General features: G+C 38.9%; 1 protein-coding gene across 1 annotated transcript in view; it reads right to left on the reverse strand.

Annotated features, from left to right (window-relative positions):
• Positions 1–6,941: 6,941 nt before the first annotated feature.
• Positions 6,942–15,827, reverse strand: part of DNAH5 (dynein axonemal heavy chain 5) — a 247,805-nt gene continuing 238,919 nt past the window's right edge. The window contains exon 79 of the mRNA XM_078004351.1: positions 6,942–8,719. Coding sequence (XP_077860477.1) covers positions 8,568–8,719 — 152 coding nt within the window. The 3' untranslated portion in view covers positions 6,942–8,567. The remainder of the gene's footprint in view (positions 8,720–15,827) is intronic.

Raw genomic sequence — 15,827 nt, forward strand, 5'->3', positions numbered from 1 at the left:
AAATAATGTGTTCTGCTCTTTTCTACTGAAGACTGTTGATAGACTTTTAGCATGAGAAAAACAGATTAGGGAAATGAACAACAAAAAATATAAACCAAAATAAGCTAAAGCAAATACAAATGTATTCTCCAGCTAATGCTCAATTTTCTGATTTCTAATACAACTAAAATATCTAGAAAAAATTGTTTTTTTTAGTACTATGATTTAATGTATCATCTTTTTAAAAGTCTTTCATTTGTCCTATTTGTAAATCTTTATTATCTGGGTTATCAGGTATCAGGGGATATCATATGTGAATAGCAATGTATTATGTCCCAGAAACACTAAAAACATTTTCACTATTGCTAGAATAGCAAAAAGTTTCATTGCTGCATACAAATGACCACTTTTCAAATGATAAAACGCTGAAATGTTTTATAAGCTCTTTTCCTAGAGGTCTCCCGGGATTTGCCTTAGTATTTGCATAAATAAATTATAAATGGATCCATCACAGCTGACTGCATTGAGTGAGGTGAAACTCAAGAGTGAATTTTAAACTGTGCTCAGCAGTAAGGAGGAGTGTTCAATATCGCTGCAGCACAGGTTTTCATTCATAATCCTTCCCAGGTCTCTCCATTCCGTGACTTTCCAGGTAGTCTCTTCGGTGTCCTTCATCACAGTTAATCGTTCTCTCTTCGCAGCTACTCAGAATGGACACTGTATGTGGTCTTATGAAAATCGACTCCTGCACAAAGTATTGGGGAAGACTTAATTGGCCTTCCAGGCTAGCATGTTTGTGATTACGTTTGATATGAATGCTGTGCATATTAGCCTAAGTGAAGAAATAAATGAAGAAAAGTATTACAGTGATCATAAAACATTACTAGAACAGGGGCAAAGCATCATGCTGCCCAACGTGTCTTGGCTCTGCCCACAAGATGCACAGCAAGGAGCAATAATGTATTGCCCAATGAAAAATACCATTTGGTATGCAAATTAAAGAGAGGACGAAGCTTCCGTTCTTGGCCCTGCATCCACCCAACATAAACTCAAACTTGGAGACAATTAAGTATGCCTATAAATCCAGAGCCTTGGAAAACTAAATGGAGTCCTAAATCAGAGAAAGACGCTAAGAAGGCAGAGAAAGAATACTCATTAGCCAGGTCCACACAGTGGTTTTATGGGTGTTCCTAAGAGAAAAGAGCTGATAGGACTTTTATAAGACCTCAGATAAAATCCTTTAAGGCATTGACATTATAATATTAGATCATAATACCGTTGGCACTTTGCAAGAAAACTCTGAAATCCGGGGGAAGAAGAAACCATTTTTAAAAGGCTCATTTGAGGAGTTTTGAGATTAATTCATTGTCTTGATCAAAGGTTATTGTTAATAAACAAATTCTAACAGTGTCTCAGGAAAAGAAATCTGAGGCCATTTATCCACCACTGCATCCCACTCTTGATACTTCATTCTCCACTTCAAGTTCCTTCCCTCCCACCTGCTCTCTGTATTTTCTTATTTTATGCAAATGAAAGGAGAGAGTAGAATTCTGTCTATAAATACTATTTACCTGGCTGCTTAGATTTATGGTTTTCCAGGCTGAAGACCAGAACCAGAAAAGCCCGTCAGGGTGCAGATCAGAGAAGCAACACATTCTACTACTCTTGCACAGATAACATTAATTTTGTTTCAAGTGCAGCACAGAGAAAGTCTCATCATTTAAGACAACTAAGAACATGTTTGTAAATTCACAGTTTCTTAGCCAAATCTCATATCTGATTCTAAAGCTGACCTTGAATCCTTCTTGTCCTCCTTCTCTGGGGATATTTACAGAAACCTGATATGCACATGTCGGACATAGCAGATGCCAGTCAATTGACCAGGACACATGAACCTCAAGAATACTACTAGATTTCCTCCTCGTGTTTTCAAAACCGACTGATCGATTTACTGGTTTTCCAAAGGATTCACACTATGGAGAGCCATATTGTGAATATAAGTGTACCATTTGTTTATCCTTAAGAGGCATTATTTTGATGTGCTGACAGGGGATACTAATCAACAGTGATCAGTTACTTAGTTTTTAAAAATCACTCCTAATACTTGCAAAAGAAAAATATTTAAAAGGTAAAAGCAATTATGCATGTCATCAGGGCCACTTCAGGGAAAAAAGCGTGCTGCAGATTTTGGGGAGAAGATTGTCTTTAAGACAAAATTACTCATACATATGTTTTATTATTTATATCATTACTAAACATCTTCATATTGAAAAAAATTCAGAAACCACATTTTCAGTGTACACTCACATACCTAGGTTTTTAAAAATTTTTGTTGGTACATAGTAGGTGCATATGTATTTATGGAGTACACAAGATATTTTGATACAGGCATACAAGGTGTAATAATCACATCAGGGTAAATGGGGTCTCCATCACCTCAAGCATTTACCCTTTGTGTTACAAACAATCAGTTATACTCTTCTAGTTATTTTAAATGTGCAATTAAATTATTATCGACTATAGTCATCCTGCTTTGCTATCAAATACTAGATCTTATTGATTCTTTCTATTTTATGTACCCACTAACCATTCCCACTTCCCCTAATTTTACATAATGCTTCATCTTTAAACAAAAATGTATCACTAATAATGACATTGATACTGTATATTTTCTCTAAACGATAGAATCCTACAAGCTACTTAAGTATAAAATTTGTGGCTGTCTCATCAGGTCTCTTAATACTGAATTCTTTATAATGAGATTTTTCCATTGCAAATGGCATTTAACAAAAAGTGCTCCTCATTCCAATGACTTAGAAGCACATGATTTCCATCCACCACTACTCCGAACTGGCAGCCATCATAATAAGGTGTGAAATGTCATTAAAAAGTAGCATTCCACAGCCCTCCACACCAAGTCAGGTTTTCCTGTTACCTATCCTATCCTGCATATACTGTGCCCACTTTCTCCCTTTAGGGAGCAAGAGGCCAGTCCCCAGCGCTTGGGGATCTGAGACGTTTTCCTTTTCTCCTTTAAATCTAAATTTAGATGTCACCTTCTCAGAGCTGCTTTTCCTTATGGCGCAATCAGATTAGGTCTTTCCAGGCAAAAAGTGTCTGGAGTAGAGACGTTGTTCAAGGACACTGGACCCTGGCTAGGCTTTTTCCCCTGATGGTGACATGGCCTCACTAATGTTGAGGTGGTTCAATGTTTGCCAACATTTCCTTAAAGGGATGCTTAGAGAAGCCAAGGTATGCTTCTACAGAATGGTGAAATAAGCCCCATACATAAAAAGATAGTTCTTTATGAGGCAAGACTTTCCTTTTAGACTGAATTCTGGAAGGACCTTACCTGCACAGAGAGGGTCACCAGAAGCTGTGAGTTGCACAAGGGAACAAGAGAAACAGAAAACCAGAGAAAAGCCAGGCAAGGATGAGCAGCAGCTGCTGTGGCACAGGGAAACACCTCCCTGCTATTGCGTGTATGTCCTCAATAAAAATAAATGTCAAAGAAGAAGAAGAGAAGTCTTTGAATGTTCTCACCACAAAGAAATGATAAATGCATGAGATGTTCTATATACACATTACTCTAACTGGATCATTATACAACATAAATATGTATCAAAACATCAAATTGTACTCCATAAATGTGTACACTTACAATGTGCCAATTTAAAAAATCAATTTAAATTTAAAAAATAATAAAAGTCGAGAGATTATGAATATTTAAATTAGCTTGTTTAATCACTCCACAGTGTATACATATATCAAAACACCACATTTTACTCCATAAATGCAATATAATCAGCTAATCATTAAAAATATCAATAAAACAGTAAAACTAAATGGGGACATTGTAACATGGCTTCTGCCTGACAGTGGTGACACAACTGATATGCTGCAGTCTCCTCTGTTATTCTCATTCATGACATCCAGTATTTTCCTTCATAGCACTTAATGCACAGTCTTTATATTATCTTCTAGACACCTAATGTACCTCATGTTATACAACCATAAATTTAGATTATATATAACTACTGATATAGTTTGGGCTCTGTGTCCCCACCCGAATCTCATCTTGAATTGTAATCTCCATGTGTCAAGGGAGAGATCTGGGGGGAGGTGATTGAATCATGGGGACCATTTCCCCCATGCTGTTCACATGATAGTGAGTTCTCACGAGATATGATGGTTTAAAAGTGTGACAGCTCCCATCCCTTCCACCATGTAAGATGTCCCTTGCTTCCCCTTGGCCTTCCACCATGATTGTAAGTTTCCTGAGGCCTCCTCAGCCTTGTGAAACTGTGAGTCAAATAAACCTCTTTTCCTTATGAATTACCCAGTCTCAGGTAGTTCATTATAGTGTTGAAATGAACTAATAAAGAAAATTGGTACTGGGAGTTTGGGGCACTGCTATAAAGATACCTGAAAATGTGGAAGCAACTTTGGAACTGGGTAATGGGCAGAGGTTGGATAAGTTTGGAGGACTCAGAAGAAGACAGGAAGAGGTGGGAAACTTTGGAACTTCCTAGAAACGTGTTGAATGGTTTTGACCAAAATGCTGATGCTGATAGGGACAATGGAGTCCAGGTTGACATGCTCTCAGATGGAGATGAACTTATTGGGAACTGGAGCAAAGGTCACTCTTGATATGCTTTAGCAAACAGACTAACAGCATTTTGCCCCTGTCCTAGAGATCTGTGGAACTTTGAACTTGAAAGAGATGATTTAGGGTATCTGGCAGAAGAAATTTCTAAGCAACAAAGCATTTAAGATGTGACCTGGGTGCTCTTAACAGCATATGGCTATATGCATTCACAAAGATATGGTTTGAAATTAAAACTTATGTTTAAAGAGGAAGCAGAGCATAAAAGTTTGAACATTTGCAGCCTGACCAAGTGGTAGAAGAAAAAAATCTATTTTCTGGGGAGAAATTCAAGCTGCCTGCAGAAACTTGCATAAGAGATGCCAAATATTAATAGCCAAGGCAATGGGGAAAATGTCCCTAGGGCATTTCATAGATCTTCATGGTAGCCCCTCTCATCACAGGTCCAGAGGCCTAGGAGGGAAAAACTGTTTCATGGGCTGGGCCCAGGGCCCCACTGTTCTGTGCAGCCTTAGGACGTGACACCTTGCATTCCAGTTGCTCCAGCTCTAGCCATGGCTAAAAGGGGCCAAGGTACAGCTTGGGACATAGCTTCACAGGATACAAGCCCCAAGCCTTGGCAGATTTCACATGGTGTTGGGCCTACAGGTATGCAGAAAACAAGACTTGAGTTTTCAGAACCTCCACCTAGATTTCAAGGATGTATGGAAATGCCTGGATGTCCAGGCAGAAGTCTGCTGCAGTAGCAGAGTCCTCATGGAGAACCTCTAATAAGGCAGTGCAGAGGGGAAATATGGAGTTAGAGCCCCCACACAGAGTCCCCTCTGGACCACTGCCTAGTGGAGCCATGAGAAATGCGCCACCATCCTGTGGCCCCCAGAATGGATCAACCCAGAATGGTAGATCCACTGACAGCTTGCACTGTGCACCTGGAAAAGCTGCAGGCAATCAATGCCAGCCCTTGAAAGCAGCCACAGGGGCTGTACCCTATGGAGCCTCAGAGGCAGAGCTGCCCAAGACCTTGGGAGGCCACTTCTTGCATCAAAGTGCCCTGATGTGAGACATGGAGCCAAAGGAGATCATTTTGAAACTTTAAGGTTTAATGATTACCCTCTTGGGTTTTAGACTTGCATGGGGCCTGTAGACCCTTTGTTTTGGTCAATTTTCCCATTTGGTGCTTTTGATTTTACAGGCTCATAGGTGGAAGGGACTTATCTTGTCTCAGATGAGACTTTGGACTTGGACTTTTGGGTTAATGCTGGAATGAGTTAAGACTTTTGGGGACTGTTGGGAAGCCATGATTGTGTTTTAAAATGTAAGAAGGACTTGAGATTTGGGAGGGGCTGGGATGGAACAATATGGTTTGGCTGTGTTCCCACCCAAATCTCTTCTTGAATTGTAATCCCCACATGTCAGGGGAGGAACCTGGTGGGAGGTTATTGAATCGTGGGGGCAGTTTCCCATGTGCGGTTCTCATAATAGTGAGTTCCCACAAGATGTGAAGGTTTAAAAGTGTGTGGCTGTTCCCTTCATCTTCTCTCTCTCCTGCTCCACCATTGTGAAGATGCGCATGGTTCCTCTTCATCTTCCACCATGATTATAAGTTTCCTGAGGCTTCCCCAGCTATATGGAACTGTGAGTCAATTTTAAACCTCTTCTGTTTATAAATTAACCAGTCTCAAGTAGTTATTTATAACAGTGTGAAAACGGACTAATACAACTACATATGTACCTGAATAATTGCTATATTCTGCATTTATTCCTCTCAGGTGAACTCTATGAGATTAGGCACTGTGCCTGTTTTCTTTTTTTTTCACCATTGCATCACCAGTTCAGCAGAGAGTCTTCACAGGAGGTGCAAAATAAGTATTTTTTAGTAAATCAATATTGGGACAGTTGAAAAAAACTGTTGCATGACTCTGCAATGGTACCAAGCCCCTGGCGGTTTTTTCTCCATGTCCAAGAACATCAGGAAGCCTCTCCATTGCAGGAGAGATTCATTCAATCAGTTCTCCCTTGCCTACCTGACTGTGGAATACCTAGCACTTTTTGGTGGGAGGAGCCCGGGAAGGAGTGGGCAGCTATGCAGAAAGGGGCCTCATTGACTCATCACTGCTTCAGAGGCCAACCATGTTGAATTAGTTCGTAAAAATTCTTAGTTGTTTTCATGGTCTTTTTCTACTTTGGGTCTCCAAGACTCATGCATGCAAACTAACAGATGTGCATCACAAAATCATAGGAATGACACATTTTCAAATTATTTGATAAAAAATCCAGTTTTGAAAGCTTATTTCTAGATACTTAGTGTCAATTACCCCCCTTTCTGATAAACGACAATTATGAATGAGGCATTTAGTAAAAACATTTTATTAATTCCCTGATGTCCACATTTTCATTACTTGCTTTTCAGAATGAAATGATTGTTTCACCACAATTCACACAAATTAACTGATACATTAATCCACACCAAAAGAAAGAACTCACATGAAAACAGTATCATCTACGATGGGGGGAGTCACAGGAGCCACTCAGGCTTAACTCTCATCATCATGAGCATAAAATAATGATCCTGGTCCATAGAATGAAGCCCAGCGAGAGGGGCCCACACTTGTCTCCTAGTATCCACCTCCCAAAAACCATTTATCAAAACAAATGCAGTAATACAGATCCAGAGCTAACCAAAAGTTTGTAAACCACAATTCTAATTTAATACTGACTAAATTTTCTACTCAATGGGTTAGATGAAGAGTTATTAATAACCTGTAACCAGAATTTAAAAAAATATATATGTGAAAAGATCATTTGATAATGTTTCCTAATTAATAAAAGCCCATAGGACATCCCTACACACTGTCTAAGATTTCTATCCTTTCTTTATATTTTCTCCTAATCATCACATTTTTTTCAAGCCAACTATAACTCTTGCTATCACATCTGTTCTTATTTTTCTATCTTGCCATCTAATCTTTGTCCATATGCAAATATATTTCACTGTTATAATCACAGTGTACTCAATATTTTGTGAACTAAATCTTTCACTTAACAGTCTGAGTCTACCATTTTCATATTATGGAATCTTCAAAATTATTTTTTATGGTTGCCTAATATCTCCTAATTTCCTTAAGCATAGCCTGATTATTGAATATTTATGACATTTCCATTTTTTGTTATTAAATGTAATTTTATAGAGACTATTTTCAGTCTTTTCAATTGTTTCCTGGATACAGAGAAAATAAAGATCCAAGTGTGTGAATATTTTTATGGTTCTTACTGTATTTAATCATTTTACAAAAAAGGTTGGGTTGATTTACAGTGCTGTAGCAATTTGTGAGTGGATATTTACCGAGAGCATGCTATGATTTACTTTTAGCTTTAATTTTTATTATAAGAGTTATCAATTAGTATCTCATTATTAATTACAAGTAGGCTTAAACATTGCTCTACATTTATTCTTTATGCTTACATAAATTGTCTATTTACATTCTTAACCCATTCTTCTATCTCCTTCTATTTTTTAAAAGGTATTTTTAATTGGCTGCTTGAAACCCTGAAAATAAGTCTCTTAACTTGACCCAAATACGAAAGGCAACAGAAGCAAAATCAGCACAAACTTGCCCTGTTACCTTCAAGAACTTGGCTGTTACCAGGCCATATTAACAGAAGAATAGTAATTCCTTCCACAGAAATGCTGTGTGCTTACCCTAGCTGGTCTTCACAGCAAAGTAAGAAGAAAATGCACTACTGTGGATTTGAGGGCCACACTTTATCACTAAATAGTATTTTCAACAAACTCAGACATTGGTCACTAATGATGAAACAGGTAAAATATAAGCACCCAATTAAGGAGTGGGGAAAACCTATGCAGCTCATTAATTGCATAAACGACCTGACATACACTGTCCAGCAGTCATACAGAAACAAAGGTTACAATAATTTAGATCTTGCATTTTCCAAAGCATTGGGCGGGAACACTCCCGACATGTTACTTGACATCACAGAGAAGGGCAACCCCACGGAGCACCCAGTGTTCAGGGGTCTGGGCCGTCCTGAGGTCCACAGCGGCAATGTAGTTCAAGTCCGTTCGAACTGGCTTCTTATAGATGGGACAGGAGTAAAACCGAGGATCTCGTAAAGCTACAAAAAAATCATAAAAGAAAAGAACTTGGTGAATTTCCCACTTAAGTGCCCAAGGAGAGTGCAGAGCCACGCTTCTGCATTCTGTAGGTCATTTCAAAGACAGATGGGTTTGGCAGAATGAGGGACATTCTTTCTGAGGCCAGGCAATTCCTGGATGTGACGCAGACGCTCCCACAGGGTGCCAGTAGCTGTGGCAAGACACCCAGACAGCGTCTGGTGGCCTCTGCTGGCCCCCTGCCCCGAACCATGGACAGTAACTCAGCCCACATGCTTCCTCTCTCTCCTTGGCACCTGTCAACTCAACATCCCTCTCCCCCTGTTCTCCTTCATCTCCCCAACAAACCTTGAGCGCACACACGTCAGTTTTAATCAGGCATCCAGCACCAGTGGGCATTACTTTATTATTTCAAAATTTTCAACCCTGCAGGCCATAGTTTACATCACATCTTAAATCCCAGGACAGCGGGTGCTTCCCCACCCCCCAGCTAAATCAGGTATTGTGAATTCTCTATAAATGTAGAGAAATAAAATTGCTGGGAAGCAGAGAGTAATGGACCAATTCACCCCTCTGAGACTCAGTCTACCTTTCCGGAGTAGAAGAATAGATGCAGTTTCCAAAATGACACTGCAATGAAAGGCAATCTATGTGTGTCCATCCTTCAGAGATCCTTTCTAACACATCCATCTCCACCCACAGGCTCCCTTTCTTTCCGGCCTTGGAAACCCCATACTCAGAGACAGGCCCAGGTCTGTGGGGAATTAAACTCACACAATTCATGAGGGCCCTCTTTAAAAAAAAAAATGAGTGAAATTTACAAATAAAAAAGTAGGCTTTGGAAGGAGCTTCTGCCTGTGAGCAGCCTGGGAGTTTAAGCCTCATTAGTGTCTAATGAGAGCCACTCTGTACACAGTAGTTTACCTGCACACCTCCTAACATGCGTCTCAGGAAGTAGTGTATTATTTTATAGTCTCTTCCAGATTATACATTTTTCGAGGACAAGAGTGTGTCTACACCCATCCCTGTACTCTTCTGGAAAGTCAATATTATATTTTTAAAAAACCCTCACTTAACTATTGAAGTGAAATGACATTTAACTAAGAGGATGCTCTGCTTTTGTGAATTAATGTTACAAACATGGGCACTGAAACATATCAGAGTTATTGAATTTATTTCTCAAAACTGACATGCTCAAAAATTTGCCTTTTCCAGAAAATTATAAAAGCAGGCACTATCAGAAGCTAAAGTCTCATTATTTGATCCAACAGACCTTTTAACCTGCTGTGCCCTGTGTTTTCACATATCCACTATAAATTTAATTAATTGTATCAGAAGAAGTGAAACATTTGAATATAATAATATTTTACATAAGTTTCAATATAAAATAAATAATTCTAAGGCAGTGATTCTTAACCAGGGATGATTCTACCTATGGGGGACATTTGCCAATATCTGAAGACATTTTTGGTTAACACAACTGTGGGCTTGCTACTAACATCTTCGTGAATAGAGGTCAGGGATGCTGCTAACATCCTATAATGCACAGGACAGCCCCCCCGCCCCCGCCAAAACAAAGTTATCCAGACCAAAAATGTCAATAGTACCAAAACTGAGAAACCTTCTTCTAAAACAACAAAGATATTTTACAGTATTTGTTTCCTTAATCTCATGAAATTAATCATTAGAAACAACCTAAAACGATGTGATACCTAATTTTTAAGTCTCAGTGTAATTTTTCCAATTTCTATGTGTATATCACTAGTAATAATAATTAGGCAAATATATATGAAAAATTCTGAACAAGTAAATGAATGACAACGAATCATGCAATGCAGTTAACACTAACTATACACGCTGATATAGTTAAATCCTTTAATCCTAGGATCTTTAAACATGTAACAAATATATAACTCATTCTTCTTCTTGCTGCAAATTTGATTAACAATCATTTTGTAAACTTGAAGTAAGGTTTTGGTGCCTTACATCTGAATCTCATGATAATTACAATAATTACAATTTGAGAAGTATTTGACTACTTGGATTTTAATCCCAAAAGAAAAATGGAGGAAAAAAATAGCATTCTCTTCAATAAGCAGGTAAAAATAATTTTCTGAAATAGTTATCCAATTCTATTTATTTTTAATTGCTTCAGAGCTGAAGGTGCTCATGCCAAGTCACAGCGTGCAGCAAACTTCTGCGGCAGGATTAGAAGCCACCGAAGATATAATTTCATAGTGAAAACGCTGACAGATGCTAAACAACTACATAAGCAGATGATTCGAAACCATCCCCCTGCTTAGACAAACAACTTTGAAGACAAAAATAAGCATGCGAGGTAGGTAGAACAAATCAACTAAATATGTTTAAAACCTTGGGGCTCCAGAAGGAGGAGGAGAGAGGAGAGGTTGTGCAAACCGGCAAGCTATACCCTTTAGGATCTTAAAGGTTTTAATAAAACACCTTGGGGGAATTTCATTTTCTGACTGTTTAACTTCCCTATCTATCTTGCATTTTTCATCTACATGTGAGTATGCATCCATATATTGCTTCCAACATCCAAAATAACCATTACATAGAGAGTCTCTATAGAATCGTTAAGTCATTCTTTTATTTAACCACCCTTTTGCTAGTAACATTTAAATCACTGGACAGTTCACTCTCAATATACACTATTTCTTTCACTCCTTCAAAAAGCATTTGAGTTAAGCATGTTAATAAGAGTAACAATTGAAAAAATATGTATTAAATGCATCCTATGTTCATTGTCAGTACATTGTCAGTACATAGGAAGTATTTAATACATATTTTTCCTAATAACATTGTGAGTGTAATTCTCTCAGCAATCCTGTGTGACGGGTACTACTATTTAATCACTTTACGGATTCAAAAACTGGAACAGAAGGAAGGCGAGTTGTCCAAGATTAGAAAGCTGTAGTGTTAACTGAGAATGAAACCTAGTCAGAATGGATCCGTGGCCTCTCCACTTCATCTCTGCAATACGTGGGATGTGCTATGCATGTATACCTCTGTCTTTGCAGAAAACATGAAAATGAAATGGACAGAACTAGATACCTGAGTTCAATTTGCGGCATATTTTAGATAGGCCTCCAAAGCCACATGACTAATGACTAGGATGATAAAAGCCAGGAGAACCACTCGAATATCCCGGCCCCCGGCTCATGGTCCTCTACCGGTGAACAGGGGCATAAGCACTTTTCAGACTGCAGCATGACGGAGGGAGGTATGGGGAGGGAGAGCACCACCCACAGAGGGCTCTCCCTGTGCCCTCCCACTGCCTACAGTCTACCTTAACAGGTACCTGAGAAAAACTAACTCAGGACTTCAATATTCAAGGGAGCTGTCCTCATTTTGAATTTAGCCTTTATTTTCAAGTTTCGTCCCAGGCGCTGAGAGGACACATAAACACAGAATCTCAAGTAGAAGACTAACCATGGGAATTCCCAGAGGTTTGCATATACCTCACGACAAACAAATGTGATTCTGATACCAGCTTTCACTGTCAGTAGCCAGGAATCATGGGCAAATTACCCAGGGTCTCCAAACCTTAATTTCTCCATCTGCGAAGTGAGGACGATAAATTTGACAGAGTTGTTGTAAAGATTAAATAAGTTAACACGTGTATGGGTCTGGTATAGTATAATGCCTGGAATGTGGAAGGTGCCTAAGATAGAGATGTTATTTGACACTTCTTTATCTCTCTGTCTCCACACACACATACATAGGCACACGCACATACACACACATGCATCTACTTACGCATGGACCTTTTCACTAAAGCAACTTCCCAGACTCATGTTTCCCATGACTTTAACAGACTTCCAGGTTTACAAGCTGACAGCCGATTAAACCCTGTGGGCTCAGGAGCCAGGAGGTCTCTACTCCTGGTCACCACATATGGCTACCCCCACCCCGGTCCCAAATCTGCACAGTCTCACGTCAAAATGGGTCAGACGGCATTCTTAGACACATGTTTTCCTTAGCAGGAAATAACCCTTGAGACCCCTCTTGCACCTGCTTGGTGATCAGAGGTACACAGAAGGCTTGCCTCGTCCCTCACAAATGTTCCAATCACAGTTTTCCAGCACATCAGCTACAGTTCTGAAGTTCGCTGCGAATCATCAATCTGCTCATATAATAAATCTGTGAAGACACATCTCTTTCTTCTATCTGTCCTTTCCATCTTCCTTTGAGAACAGAGAATCTAGACGGCGTGCGTGTGGCTTTACTCTCTTGGTGAATTGAGTACTATTTGAATGACTTTTCCGTGATTTTCTAGCAAGAAACATCATTTCTTTTTAAAGTTTGAGGGTGTATCACTCAATTTTTAGAGTTAAAATAAATATCTAGATTTCTTCTTGTAGAAAACAAATAAACCACTCCTATATCTATATTTTAATGATTATTTAAATTGAGAAATTTCCTTCATATTAATGTAAAAACTGTTAACTATAAGAATTCCAATTTTTAAATGCTGCACTTTGGTCTTTAATGATGCTACACACCGCTTTAAGTCAATCAGAGCCCTGCTCAATTATCAAAATTGAGTAAAAATTAAATGTATCACATGAAAAGGGTAACAGAATGTTAGTTTTCCATTACTAAAGAAACACCTCTTCAACAACAAAGCGATTTTAACAACAAACCAAGTTTCCACCAGCTCTTACTGAAATCAACAAAGGAATAAAGAACTAAAGTTTTCTTTTAATACTTTGAAATTAGCCCCTTTTCCTTTGCTTTTTATTTTCTCCCTTACCTGCTGCTAATGAGCATCACCACTGGCTAACACGCAGCAGGGTGGACATAGTTCTTCTATAAAAATCTGTTCTTAAATCATAAAGAATTGCCAGTATTATAAAATTATTACTTTATTACTACCATGCTGAGATGTTCAGTGTCAAATTGCCATGGATTTTTATAGTTTAGTCACAAGAAAAAACAGTAACATGTAACTCAACTGGAAAAAGGTTTTCATTTCATTTTATAACGGAAACGTTTTTACAACATGTTGACTAGATGCAATGATATGATAAAGCAATTTTTCTAAAATACTATTTTTGGCTAAAGGAACACTTGATTATTATTTCTATAAAATAATTACCGTCCCAAGATCTAACACTACCCTAAGAACCAGTAAATACAAAGCCATAGGCAGTATGCTTGCCTAAGCCCACATAGACACATTTATCTTTTTTGATTCAACTAATAAATATTGAACTAAACCATGTGCCAAGCAGTGTGCTGAGAACCTTTGTGTTCCTAATCTGATGCTCAACTCTCCCCTTCACAGGCTCTTCTTCCTTCATAACACTGGTCCCCTCCCAAGGTAATCCTTATTCCCTTCAACAAATCACAACCTCTCTAGCTTGTTGTTCTCAAAGCAAAAATCATTTCTCTAGCAAACTTTTGAAAATACTAAATGAGACATGGTGTGAAATCCACCTTTAAACATTCTCCATAAATATCAGTTGTCTCTTCCGACTCCCCCATTTCCACCTTTACCTGAAGAACCTCTTTCATGTGGAAGCTTTGTTATCCACCTACACACTGCTGACATCCAGCTAACCTGGACCAGGTCTGTCTTCTAAATCCCAGAACTAAACTCTTCACCAAACCCAGCACATCCATTACCACCTCATGACTTTCCACTCTTCCCTCTGCTCCAGGATGCTAGCATAGCCCCTTTCTGTCACTTGGATCTCAGCTCAGTATTCCTAACAGAACTCCTAAATTATCTTACACTCAAACCATGTGTATGGCTTGAATTTGTCCCCTAGAATTTCATGTGTTGAAAACTTAATCACTGGTACAATAATATTTGGAGGTAGAGTCTGATAAAAGGTGACTGGGTCAAAATGGTGAATCCCTTATGAATGAATTAATGTCATTATCATGCCAGTGAGATAGTTATTGCAAGAGTGGGTTGCTATAAACCAAGTCCAGCCCCTGGTGCCCCTCTCTGTCTCACATGCTTACTTCTACCTTCTGTTTGTGACCATGGAATGACTCTCACCAGATGCTGGCATCATGCCTTTGGACTTCCCTGCCTCCAGAACCAGGAGCAAAATAAACTTCTATTGTCTATCACATGCCCAGTCTGTAGTATTTTGTTATAGCAACAGAAAATGGACTAAGACACCATGCATGTGTTTTTTTGCAGAGAAACAAGAAGTATCTGAAATCAGTATGTTCATTTCTAGTCAACTCTCATTATTCACAGTAGTTATGTCCTATGAAGTCACCATGAATATTGAATTAACAAATGCCAAGCCATTGCTCCTAGGGGAAACACAGGGTTAGTTTCCTGCAAGCCTCTGGTCACAACATTTCCATCAAGCAGTCAATACATAATCTTGTTTTATGTGTGTTTCTGTTTAAGGATATCTTGTTAATATATATTGTTGATTTATTATTATTGCACTGGAGGCCAACAGCACTATGACTAATGCCTGAAGGAAGTTTGTCCAACACATGTATTTTCTCTATAAGGCACAGTCTTCTTGTGCTCAGAAACAGCAGACTTAACACTACACTTGGGGGCCATTTTAAATAGGAAAATGTACCAAAAAAAAAAAAAAATTGAAAAACATGGTACTAAAGAGACCACAAACAGGACACTTAGTTGTAATATGAAAGCTGGAACAAGAAGGCCCAGCCTCACCTTGTTTGGCCCCAGCTAGGAATATGTATGTCTGGCAACTCCAACTGCTTGCTGCTTTGCACATGTTTGTGAATGACCATGCGAATGACCATAAAAGTGTCATTAGTGTTGATTCGGGGGCTACAGAGAAATTTTAGCAGGTGGGCAAATTCACAAATACAAATCTGTGAGTAACAAGGCCCGACTATATTTGTTTCTTTTATGGCTATCACCCCTGTTTGCGACTCAGCTCCACAAGAATGGGAAGCCTGTTTGGTCTTTTCTCAGTGCTGCCATCCCAGCACTAGGGAAGTGCTTGGCAGATGGTAAGTAGTCATTGAATGACCAAGCTAGCTAATGCTATTTCCCTCCGCCACGAAAAGTCTAACTCCCCATAACTATCATTCTTGTCCTCCAAAGCACATCTCAAAAGCAATCACCCCTAAACT

Source organism: Macaca mulatta, chromosome 6, assembly GCF_049350105.2.
Source record: "Macaca mulatta isolate MMU2019108-1 chromosome 6, T2T-MMU8v2.0, whole genome shotgun sequence".
Classification (NCBI taxonomy): Eukaryota; Metazoa; Chordata; class Mammalia; order Primates; family Cercopithecidae; genus Macaca; species Macaca mulatta.